The sequence below is a fragment of the Lutra lutra genome, chromosome 18 (assembly GCF_902655055.1).
Source record: "Lutra lutra chromosome 18, mLutLut1.2, whole genome shotgun sequence".
NCBI lineage: Eukaryota > Metazoa > Chordata > Mammalia > Carnivora > Mustelidae > Lutra > Lutra lutra.
Genome location: NC_062295.1, coordinates 36,631,127 through 36,643,477, shown reverse-complemented (window position 1 = coordinate 36,643,477; position 12,351 = coordinate 36,631,127). Strand labels below are relative to the sequence as shown.

The 12,351-nt window shown below is 51.8% G+C and overlaps 1 protein-coding gene across 3 annotated transcripts in view; it reads right to left on the bottom strand.

Moving 5' to 3' along the window:
* Positions 1-11,200, bottom strand: part of MMD2 (monocyte to macrophage differentiation associated 2) — a 35,058-nt gene extending 23,858 nt beyond the window's left edge. Inside the window, exon 1 of one of the 3 annotated variants that reach the window (XM_047713397.1) lies at positions 10,966-11,200. In XM_047713397.1, coding sequence (XP_047569353.1) covers positions 10,966-11,012 — 47 coding nt within the window. In that variant the 5' untranslated portion in view covers positions 11,013-11,200. Of the gene's footprint in view, positions 1-1,292; positions 1,480-10,444; positions 10,686-10,965 lie in introns of those variants that run through there. The other 2 variants (XM_047713399.1, XM_047713401.1) reach the window with 2 other exon arrangements.
* Between the last annotated feature and the right edge of the window lie 1,151 nt (positions 11,201-12,351).

Genomic DNA, 12,351 nt, shown 5'->3' with positions numbered 1-12,351 from the left:
GTGCGCCCAGTCCCATCTGGGGATGCTGTTGGGATACCAGAAGGCTTGTCTGTACAGCACTCCACGGTTCGCAAGGCTCGCTCACACCCCATATCCGGGCTCCTCCGGCGACAGCTGCCTGAGCCTGGGACCCACACCTGCTCGGTTCACTGACGCTTTCCCTGGGGCAGAGCCTGAAATGAATCTGAAGTCACTCCTCAGCTCCCCTGCAAAGCCCTCGGAGCTTGCGGGGCGGGGGTGGGGGGGTGGGGGGGGGTGATGCTTCCTAGCCCATTTTTCCAAAGAGGAAATGAGGCTCATAAAGGCGGCCAGCAGAGTACAGCCAGACCCTGACTTAGGGACGCTGGGATGCAAGGGCTCCTCGGGGACCATGGCTCTGGCTCTGCCACCAAAACGCGTGGCCCGCAGCCTCCCCCATACAAGGCCGCCCTGGCCTCCCTGACCCATCTGCATCCCGGCAGTCTTCCCCTCCCTGCTGCCATGATGGGATTACAATCCAGAACATCCCCCGTGAGAGCTCATGGAAAACATCCCTTTCACAGTGACGGCCCCTGGAACGACTAGCCCTGCCAACCTAGTGTCACCGATGGCCAACGGTCCAACGCACCCTCCCGGGACAGGCAGAACCACAGGAACTCCGAAGCAGAGGGCCGGGGATTTGCAGAAGCCGGATTTCCACCCAGCTCCATCCCCTATGACCAAGATTCAGGCACCCATCCCTGAACACGGAGGCTACCTGCTAGGAGATCTATACCTCTCTGGGACCAAATGCACACAGACACACACATGTGCACACACACACACACACACACACACAATCTTAGAATATCTACTCTATAAACAGACTCATTCATTCTGTCCTCCAGAAGCCTTTCTTGCCAAGAAATGAACCATGGTTTTCTCTTGGATGAATAATGAAGATCCCACCACTTGGGTACACTAAGTGCAGAGAAGTTTGGAGGGGGACGGTGCTGAGTGGCTGGATATTCAAAAGGAGCCAAGGGACCCCAAGATCAATCTTGGCATCAGCGGAAATGGGGCAATCAGATGTCTAACACCCTCCCACCCCCGCCCCGGAGAGACGCACGGTGAAGTTTCTTGCCTTTCTGGCCAAGAACGTGATCCTGAACCTGATCTAGCCTCAACAGGTACGCTAGCTAACACAGCACGAGCCACATGTGGTTAAGGAAATACACCTTCTCTAAAACTAGGTAAAGGTTATAATTCAAGCGCATCAGTAGCACAAGGGAATTATTGCCAACGCTCACAGGTTAGGGAAAACCTGTCCTCACCAGCTAGAGATGTGCACTGAAATCAGACCCTCCGGGATCTGTCCTCAAATATGGTGGCAGAGAGAAGAGAGAGATGAAACAACTTTGGCAAAACGTTGGTAACTGTCAAGTTCAGGCTACAGGGCATCGGGGGCTCATTCTTCTCTCTGCTTTTATGAATGAAAGTTCTCATCACGTGAGGACTGGAGTATTTACACAATCCCAAAGTAACCCCTCCCCGCAAAGGCTACCAATTACCAAAACCAACAATAACTTTTACAGACAGAAAACCCACAGGACATCAACGTGAGCAAGCGATTGGGGTTCACTGCCCGTTATGAGACGCCTAGAAGAACCGGCATCGCTTCCACCAAAAACACGAAGACCAAAAACACGGAGCCTCAGTCTAACCATGAGACCCCAAACGGAGCCCAGGCACCCCACCACCCTGGGACAGCCTCCAGAACACCCGGCCTGGACACCTCGGAAACATGGACATCTGACAGGAAGATGGGGGGTGAATTCTGGATTTGAGGAGGTTAAGGAAACAGCACAGGGCACCCCGAATCAGACCTGGCAGCTGGGACAGTGACCAGGCAAAGCGGTAAAGTCGGAATCTGGAAGACTCATGAAATAACCTTGCATCAATGCTCACATTCCTTTTTTTTTTCCTCCTCTTTCCCTCGCATTTAATAAATGACCTACATGTGTCCCCGTTTTCAGCTAGGTTTCATTTATTTATTTATCTTCTTTTTTTCATCGTGGTAAAATATTCTCAATGTAGAATTTACTGTCTTAACCAGTTTTCAGGGTCCAGTTCAGGGGTGATAAGCACGTTCACCCTGTTGAGAAGCCGCCACCACCGTCAGGCTCCGGAACGTTCCATTCCCCCCACACTGAGACTCTGTCTCCAGGACACACTGACCCCCACCCCCTCCTCAGCAGTAGCAACAAGCTGCTATCCTATCTGATGGCACTCAGGCACTCACTTTCCTTTTCAGCCTCACCTTCCTCCTCTCACTCCACTGGGCTCAGGTGGAACCACACACCATCACCCCCGCCAAGCCATGCCTGACTCCCAAACTCCATGCTCCAAAGGATCTAGACTTGACATAGCCCTTCCCCCGGACCCCGGTGACAGGCTCAGGAGTGGCCATGCCATCCAAGCCAGGACACAGACACTCGAGTCCAGGACAGTGGTGATCCTGCCAGGAAAGAGAAACTCTGGGTCCACAAAGGCTGCGAGCAGTCCAGACAATGCAGCCCCCAGAGGAAAGAGAGCCCAGAGACAAAGAGAGACAGACAGCCCGGGTCCTCTTTGAGACCCTGGATCCAGCTGCACCTGAACCCAGACACTCCTGAACTTTTCAGTTCTGGACACAGACTCATTTCTTTTTTCTGATGTTCCCTTCTCTCTCCTCGTCGTCCTCCTTCCTCTCCTTGTTCTCATCCTCCTTCTCTCTCTCCTCCTTCCTCTTCCTTCTCTCTATCTCTCTTCCTCTGTCCTGCCTTCCTTCTCGCTCCTCTAAACCAGTTCAAGTTGAGGTTTTCTGTTATTACTTATGACTGAGAGTACCTGGCTGACCCTCAAGCACCTCCCTCCCCCCGGCCCCAGGCACTCGAGTAGAAACCGTGCCCCTCTTTCCCTGCATGCTTGTCGACATCTCAATTCTGCATTCACTCACATGGTATTATTAGGAAACTGAGTCCTCCCCTAAAGCATGAGCTTCCATATGTCTGGGATGGAGCCCGTGATTCTGCATTTCTGACAAGCACTAGATGACACCAGTGTAACTGATCCACGGAGAATGCTGCAGAATGGCCTTAGAGGGTCCCACTCTCGCCAACACCCACAAACCAATTTAAAGAAGCCTCATGCATCTGGGTCACGGGGGATCCAGTGCTCATCACTGGCAACAGTCCGAGCTATCGCCCCAGCTATCCACTTTATAACTAACCCAGGCAAGCCCCAGGAGGGGACTTCTCCACCTCTCTTGTCCCGTGTCCTCGAGACCAAAGACAGTTGCAAACCCATACAGTGGAGTACTGTTCAGCCCTAAAGAGGAAGGAAATTCGGACACAAGGGATGAACCTTGTGGACTTTCTGCAGAGTGAAATGAGCCAGTCACAAAAGGACAAACGCTGTATGACTCCACTTATGAGAGATCCCCAGAGTCATTGGAGTCCCAGAGACAGTGGTGGCGGTGCCAGGGCCTGGGGGAGGGGAGGCAGGAAGGGAGTATCTGATGGGAAGAGAGTGGGAGTGATGACACACAGCAATGTGAATGAACTTTATGCCCCTGAACTGGACACCTAAAAACGGCTAAGATGGTAAATGTAATGTTAGGTATACTTTATCACATTAAGAAAGAAAAGACCGCATCCACGTGCTGTGGAGGTCTGTGGGTGACACCAGATAGCGGGGAGGGCATGGGCAGCCCCAGTGCTGAGGTCAGAGGGAAGCCCCATTAACCCATCCATCCAAGCCTTGCTCTCGGAGACACGGCTCACGGGTTCCTGCCTGAGACTGAGAGTCACTGCCCAGCGGTCTCAGCCACCATGTCCTGCTCTGCCCATGGTTCCAGGCTCTGGAGACACTCAGGACCTAACCCAGAAATCCCAACAGGGGCACATGGCAGCCAAGGAACACCATGCATGATTAATAAATTCGTATCAACCCTGAACTTGCCCTCGTCGGGGCCCGATGTGCCTACCAGAGGCATGATACCTACTTTTCACCTTGGCTCTGGAGGTGAGAAGTTTCCTTTTCATAAGAGGAGACTCAATCACATTTTCAAAAAAAAAAAAAAAAAATCAAAATACTTGAGCTGTACTTAAGCACTTAAATAAAATACAAATACTTTATTTTACGTACTTTCTGACTTCAAGTTTTATGCTTATTAATCTTCATTTGTATTTTGCCTTTCAAATTTAAGAAAAGTTTGGATACTCTAAAATAAAAATAAGGGTTTTTTTTTCAATTTTTTTAATATTTGGTTTACTTTAGAGTTGTGGGGTATTTTTTATTTTTATTTATTTATTTCTTTAAGATTTTATTTACTTGACAAAGAGAGAGAGAGCACACGCAGGGGGAGCAGGAGAGGGAGAAGCAGACTCCTTGTTGAGCAGGGAGCCCAATATGGGACTCGATCCCAGAACCCCAGGATCATGACCTGAGCCAAGGCAGACACTTATTAACCAACTGAGTCATCCAGGCGCCCCAAGATTTGAATTTAAATAACCACAGGTAGGGGCAGATGGGTGGTTCAGTTGGTTAAGTGTCTAACTTTTGGTCTCAGCTCAAGTCTTGATCTCAGGGTTGTGAGTTCAAGCCCAGCGTCGCACTCCATGCTGGGCATGGAGCTGACTTTAATTACTTAATTAATTTAAATAAATAAATAAATAAATAAATAAATAAAGAGCCACAGGTGGCCTAGTGCGACTGCCTTGGATTGCACAACTCTAGATGATTACTAGAACCCAACTTTAGGGAAAATCTTGAGTGGAAGTAACATAATTAATGATTTTGCTGCAATGAAGAGAAAAATAACTGGTATGAAATATACAGCAATTAACAAATTATGCATGCCTCTATCTTACTCCCCACCCAGGCACGGCTGGCCCAGCCATAAATGCCAAGGCACCCACAGCCAGCCTTCAACCACCCGACGGCCACGCTTTACCAGAGTGTTCCATTTTTGTCATTATAGAAGTGTATTTGCCCAAGAGGACAGAACCTGTTTTGTTGAAAAGCCTATTAGCTAGATTTTCAACTTAAAATATTCAGACATATGGTGTGTGGGCTTCCTGTGGAACACTTGCTCTGGCCCCACCAATGCTCAGGTGAACGAAGCAGGCTGCACACAGAGGGCATGAGCTCTGGCCCTATGCCACAAACACAGGTGACCATAGGGATCGTGATCCCCATGGTTGTGTGGGAGGCAGAAAAGGAAAGCACGGTCCAGGTGTGAACCTCACTATGTGCTCTGGGACCAGGGGCAAACCATGTAAGGATAAAAAACAGTCACTTATGGGGCACCTGGGTGGCTCAGTGGGTTAAAGCCTCTGCCTTCAGCTCAGGTCATGATCCCAGGGTCCTGGGATCGAGCCCCACATCGGGCTCTCTGCTCGGCGGGAGCCTGCTTCCTCCTCTCTCTCTCTCTCTGCCTGCCTCTCTGCCTACTTGTGATCTCTGCCTGTCAAATAAATAAATAAAATCTAAAAAAAAAACAAAAAAACAAAAAAAACAGTAACTTCTCCCCCCACAGTTAAGGGCCGAAGGAGATGGTGAAAGGAAGGTGCACGGTCCAAGAAGGGTGCCATGGCTCGGTGACTAAGTTGACTACTTAAGAGAACCCAGCAAAGAGATGAGCAGAATCAGAACACAAGCTCCAAGCTCCTTCCACTCCCACTCCCCAAGGACACCGCTGTGGGAAGAGCTGGGCCCTGACCTTCATGTGGCCTTAGTGGCAACTTCAAACCCGTGGCAAGAACAGCGCGATGGGGGCCAGTCCTGGGGGCACCCCAAGACCTGGTCCTTATAAACTGGGCAGTCAATGAGCATCACAGCGAACTGAGACCCACAGGAGTTGGCTAATGCCCAGAGGTTAATTTCCTTGCCCAAAGGCGCACAGCCACTAGTCATTCACCAGATCTAACTGGTACCTACTCAGATGACAGGTGCTATTCTGGGCCCCAGGGAGGCAACAATGGGCAAAGACAGGGAGGACGACACTTCCCAGCCTCCCTTGCAGGAAGGCGTGGCCACATGCGTAAGTCTCCCCCTGGGAATGGGAACTGTCTCGTAGGACACGGAGAATCCAGCTTGGTTTTCTTCCCAAGTCAAGAATTAGAACACTGCCAGGACCCAGAAGCACCCTGTGTATTCCCCCCTCCCTTAGAGGTAGCCACTGAGCTGATTTTGCAATAATCGTGTTCTGGCTTTCCACGGACCTTCCTTCCTCTGCATTCCTAAACGACAGTTGGTTTGCATGCTTTTAAGCGTTGAATGATGGGATTCATACCTTCCTTTGTGTTTTGCTATCACTCAACACGTCTATGAGATCTATCTACACCGCTGCCTGAATGGGAAAGTCACTCTCCTTGCAGGGTCTTTATGGATATCCACCATGCTACCAATGACGTTTGGGATGTCTCCAGGTCTTGCTTATCACGAACAACGCTGCTGAGAAAATTCTTATCTGTTTCCAGTGACGCACGTGTGCACAGGTTTCTCCAGGGAAGACCCCCAATGAAAACGAACAGTTTTTCATATGCTCACGGATCATTCGTGCTCTCTTCTCTCTCTTTGTGTTCGTTTGCAAAACGATTGGTCTTTTTACACTTTCTGTCCTCTTGTTTGTTTGTTTGTTTTTTTTTCATTGTAGTTGTTTACATGTTCTAGATGTTAATTATCTTGGTGGGTAAATGTGCTGCAAATATATCCTTCAAGTTTGCAGCTCGTCTTCTACTTTCCTTTTTTTTTCTTAAGACTTTATTTATTTATTTTAACAGAGAGAGAGAGAGAGAGAGAGGTCACAAGTAGGCAGAGAGGCAGGCAGAGGAAGAGGGGGAAACAGGCTCCCTGCCGAGCAGAGAGCCTGATGCGGGGCTCAATCCCAGGACCCTGAGATCATGACCTGAGCCGAAGGCAGAGGCTTTAACCCACTGAGCCACCTAGGCACTCCTCGTCTTCTACTTTCTTCATGGCATTTTTCAGTGAATAGAAATCCGTAATTGTTAATGCAGTCTGGTTTACCCATCTACCCTGTAATGGTCTTAACTTTTTGTGCCTTCAGAAATCTTTACCTAACATGAAATCCAAAAGATGGTCTTTCCTATTTTCTAAAAGTTTTCATTTTTAAAAAAATTCACTTCTAAGATTTTTAATCCATCCAGAAATGCAGTAGGGCTCCAGTTTCACTGTTTCTGTCTGGATAACGAATTGTCTCAGTACCGTTTATTCAATGGACGAGCCTTGCCTCGTCTGATCAGCAATACTACCTTTCTCAAAAAATCAATGTCTTTATCGGCATGAATCTGTTTCTGGCCTCTTTATTCTGTTCCACTGGCCAATCTGCACCAACACTACAATCTTTAATTCCTATAGCTTCATGATAAATGTATTTCTTGATCTAGGCAGACCATTCAAGGGTTCTGGTTAGAACCTGAAAGATGAGCCGGTCCAACCACCCAATGCAAAACAGAGGCTCAACAAGGAAAAACATCTTCTACAGTATCACACAGCATTTAACTAGGAACAAGGTTAAGGGCTGAATGGTTGTGTTCTCCCTCCTCCCCACAAAAAATTCTTTTCTTTTTTTTTTTTTAGAGATTTTATTTATTTATTTATTTGACAGAGAGAGTGAGATCACAAGTAGCAGAGAGGTAGAGAGCAGAGCAGAGAGCCTGATGTGGGGCTCAATCCCAGGACCCTGAGATCATGACCTGAGCCGAAGGCAGAGGCTTAACCCACTGAGCCACCCAGGTGCCCCCCCACACACACAAAAAATTTTTTTTTAAGTTTTTTTTTTAAGATTTTATTTATTTGACAGAGAGAGATCATAAGTGGGTAGAGAGGCAAGCAGAGAGAGAGAGAGAGGAGGAAGCAGACTCCCTGCAGAGCAGAGAGCCTGATGTGGGACTCGATCCCAGGACCCTGAGATCACGACCTGAGCCGAAGGCAGAGGCTTAACCCACTGAGCCACCCAGGCGCCCCCACACACACAAAAAATTCTTATGCTGAAATCTAATTTCCAGTGTGATGGCATCTGGAGGTGGGACGTGTAGGGCATAATTAGTTCAAGGGGGTGGGGCCCTCATGAATGAGATTAGTGCCCTTCTAAGAGGCCAGAGAGCAGGCTCCTTCTCTTTCTGCCACATGAAGATACAATGAGAAGTCTGTAGTCTGCAACCCAAAAGATGGCCCTCACCGGGACCCAATCATGCCGGCACCCTGATCTCAGACCTCCAGCCTCCAGAACTATGAGAAATCATTTTCTATTGTTTATAAGCCATCAGTCTACGGTGCTTCCTTACAGCAGCCAGAACTGAGTGAGACAAACTGATGAGACATGTCTCATCCTGGAAGATATTCCTGTGCTATTGAATACGGCAGCTGCTGGGCACGTCGGGCTCTTGAGCACTTGAAAAATAGCTAGTCCAAACCGAGACGGGCCATGAGTATAAAATACACAAATAGATCTCAAAGACTTGCTGAGAGAATGTAATGAAAAGAGAATGTTAAGTACCTCATGAATGATCCATTCATATTGATTACATGTTGAAATGCAACATTTTGCATATTAAGGATCAACTATAATACATTCTTTAAATTAATTTCACTGTGTTTTGCCTTTTTATGACAATGAGATAGAAAATCAGTCACACATTAAATTGAATAGCTACTAAAAAACGTACAATTATGCATGTGGCTGGTGTGACATTTCTACTGGATGACGCTAGCTCACACTATTAAAGTCACTCAATCAGGAAGCCTTTATTAAGGACCTAACTTGTGGGCTGTACCAGGGTAAGGGCCATGCCATGAGGAAGGGAACAGAAATAGTTCTAATCAATGTCCTCTACTTCCTCCCTGGACTTGTCACCCATAGAATGGAAAAAGCTCCTGGTCCAGCCCCTGGACCAGCTAGAGAGCTCTAACCCAGCCAGGGAGGGCAGCACCAGAGTCCAAATCTACAGCTCATTCAGAACAACCCTCCTGTCCTTACAAATCAACCAGCGGAGATCCAGAGAGGTTGAGACACTGACCTGAGACCACACAGCAGATGCAGGACAGGCGAAGGCCCATGGTACAGGCTTCAGAGCTCATTCTGTGCCTGTTTACACCTGAGGCCTCAAGTCCCGGAATCTTCCCTTTCCTTCCAGCAAACCCTCTACCAACTTGTACCTCATAATAGCATACAGGACAGTTGAGAACACGCCTTTGAAAATCCAAGTGCCCATATCAGAGAGGATTCCATGGATTTGGGCAGCCAGTCCCTCCCACCTTCCAGCCAAATGAAAAACCACAAGAACTTCCCCATGTGCCCCCTTCCAGTGGGACTCCCCAACCTTACGAAGAAGACATGCACAGCCTCCCCCCTACCCATGCCATGCTCAGCCTGGACATCTCTGATCAAGCTCTGCCATCTGACCAGAACTTGTGGAGACCTCCTGGGGACAGGGACCCTCAGCAATTGTCAGGAGACAATGAGCCACAAAGATGTGGCTATCAAAAATGATGCCACTCTGGGGGTGCCTGGGTGGCTCAGTGGGTTAAAGCCTCTGCCTTTGGCTCGGGTCATGATCTCAGGGTCCTGGGATCGAGCCCGGTATCAGGCTCTTTGCCCAGCAGGGAGCCTGTTTCTCTCTCTCTCTCTCTCTCTCTGGCTGCCTCTCTGCCTACTTGTGGTCTTTCTCTGTCAAATAAATAAATGGGATCTTTAAAAAAAAAAAATGATGCCACTCTGTCTCAAATTCACCCCCTGCCCACCCCACCCAGAAGCAGCAGACCCAAGGGGAAGGGCAAAAAGTCAGCAGAGCAGGCTGGGTGCCCCCCTGAGTGCCCAAGCACAGGCAAACGCCCACACTCCTGGAACAGCTTGTCCTCCCTCCAGACCTCTAGGGGCTGAGGGCTACTTCCAGGAAGGGTTTTCCTGACAGCTTTCAGGCAAGCAGACCCCAAAAAGTCTCAGAGAAACTTAATGGTTATGAACCTCCCCATTTAACTTGTAATCAGTGCAAGGGGGAGCTTGGCTTCCGCTCCGCAGTCCGGCGGAGCGGGAAGGGGGGGGGGAAGTGTCTGCCATCACCATTTTAGGAGAAACTGAGCCTCAGGACTGTGAAAAAGCCGAGATGGACAAGCAGCTCTCCCTGGGTTCTAAGCCTCAGTTTCCCCCATCTAAAAAGAGCTTTAAACTCATTCCTCCAGTTGCCATGGGGGCGGTGAAGGCTGGGGGGGAAAGGAGTGGGGCGCGGTGAGAGGAACAGTGAGGGGAAGGCAAGGGCAGTGTAGGGGGTACTGGGGGAACACCGCTGGGGCGTGCTAACACCTTTTCTCATTAACAAAAACGCCGGATAAAAACTGAGCGATTACTCTGCTCCGGGAGCCACGCAAAGTGCCTCACGGGGTCCCCAGGGACGGGGACGTACATTATCCCCGTTTTGCAGACCTGGAAATTGAGGTTCCGGGAGGTGAAGCGACTCGCCTCAGGGCTCGCCGCTAGGAGAGCAGGCGCTGGGAACCCGCGCTCCTCCCGCTCCGGGGCGCAAAGCTGGGCGCCGAGACTCTCACAAAGACCGCCAAGTCTCCTTTCTGGTTTCTTCCGGCCGAGGCTAGGGTCCATTTGTCAACTCGAATTCTCCGCGCGGCGGGGGGAGTGAGGCCCGCGGCGCAGGGCCGGGAGAGAGCCTCGGCCGCCCCTCCCCGCGCATCCCCTTCCGGCGCCCCCACCCCGCACGCGCGTCCCCTTCCCCGCGCGCCCCTCCGGGTGCGGTCCGCTCCCCGCGCGCCCCCTCCCCGCGCGTCCCCCCTCCCGCGCGCGTCCCCTTCCCGGCTCGCCCCCTCCCCTCCCCTTCTCCCCACGCGCCCGTCCCCGCGCGCGTTCCCTTCCCCACGCGCGTTCCCTTCCCCGCGCGCCCCTCCCCGCACGCCCCCTCTCCTCCCCTTCTCCCCGCTTGCCCCCACCCTCACCTCGCGTACTTCGTCTTCTGGAAATCCAGGAGCCGGGGAGCGAACATCGCGGCGGTTCCATCAGCACCCAGCCCGAGGCTCCGACAACCGGCGCGAGGAGGGAGCGCGGGAGGCAGGGAGGGAGGCGCGGGGCGCGGGAGCAGCAGGTAGGCGGGCGCGGGGCGGGGGCCGGCCGGGGGGCGCGCGGAGCCCGAGCTGGAGCCGAGCCGAGCCGGAGCCCGAGACGCCGACGCCAAATCCCTAGCAGATGGGGAGGGGCGGAGCCGGCGGGGGGGCTCCGGGCCAATCGCCTTAGTCCCCTCGGCCGCGGCCCCCTCCCGGTGCCCCGCAGACCCCTCCTGCCCTGGCTGGCTGGGGGAGGAGGAGGGGCGATAGGGAGGGATGGGGGCTTCCCCTTGGAGCCCCTTCCCTCCCTCTCCCGGTGTGCCCTCTCCCGGTAGTTTCCAGAGCGAGGTCACGGCCTGCTAGACGGAGCCCCGCTGTCCTCGGCCGGGACTGGGCTGGAAAGGGAGCGGACACCGCTGGCGCGCCAGGCGTTCAGGCCCCCGGCGTGGCCGGCCTGGGGAGTGGACTTGTAGCTCGCACTTCCCCCAAGGCCAGCGCCTGCTGCTTCCGAGCGCCTGCGAGGCGCGACGGCCCAGGGGATCCGCCCGGGAATGGCCGCAGTCTCTGGCGGAACCTCTCAACTCCCAGAGACTGTGACTCTAGGGACCCTCACGACCCCCAGACAGGGGCACGCGCATTTTAATGTCGGATCGCAGCGTACCCACGATCTGCCCACTCACCCACCCCCCATCTTCTACGAAATCCAGCTCTCTCCTTTAGGAGACCTTGGTTCGGGTTATAGGCTGTGGGAAACCACCAACAGGAGCGGATGACACTTTTGGGGACTGAGGGAAGCAGAAGAGCCTTCACCATGGAAGGGCAGGTGTCTAAACTGAAAGGCAGGCACCTCCTTCCCCCCTCCTCTCTCTTCCCTTCGGTTCCCAAACCCCAGCTCCCTGCGATTTTAAATAACAAGGCTTTCTTTGAGATCCTAGTACACATTCAGGAAATAATCCCACCCAGGGCAAAGCGACCCTATGGAATTCATTTCTGCACTCCCAAATGCTGGGCACGGAGACACCCAGGATTAGTGTGGACAAGAAAAATTGCAGGTACAGGCATTCACAGGCTGCGGGGAGAGGGAAGACTGGAGATAGGGACCAGAAAAGGGGTCTGGGGATGTTTAGGAGGTCAAATGGATTAGAAGTGAAGGGTGACCCCTGGGCTTCTGGCTGGCCCTGCTGGGTAAGTACTGATGACATTTGGGGGTGTGGAGAGAGGGGGAGGAGACCAAGGGAGGAGCAGCAGGGAGTAGAGGGAAGATGTGATTTGGGTTTTGTC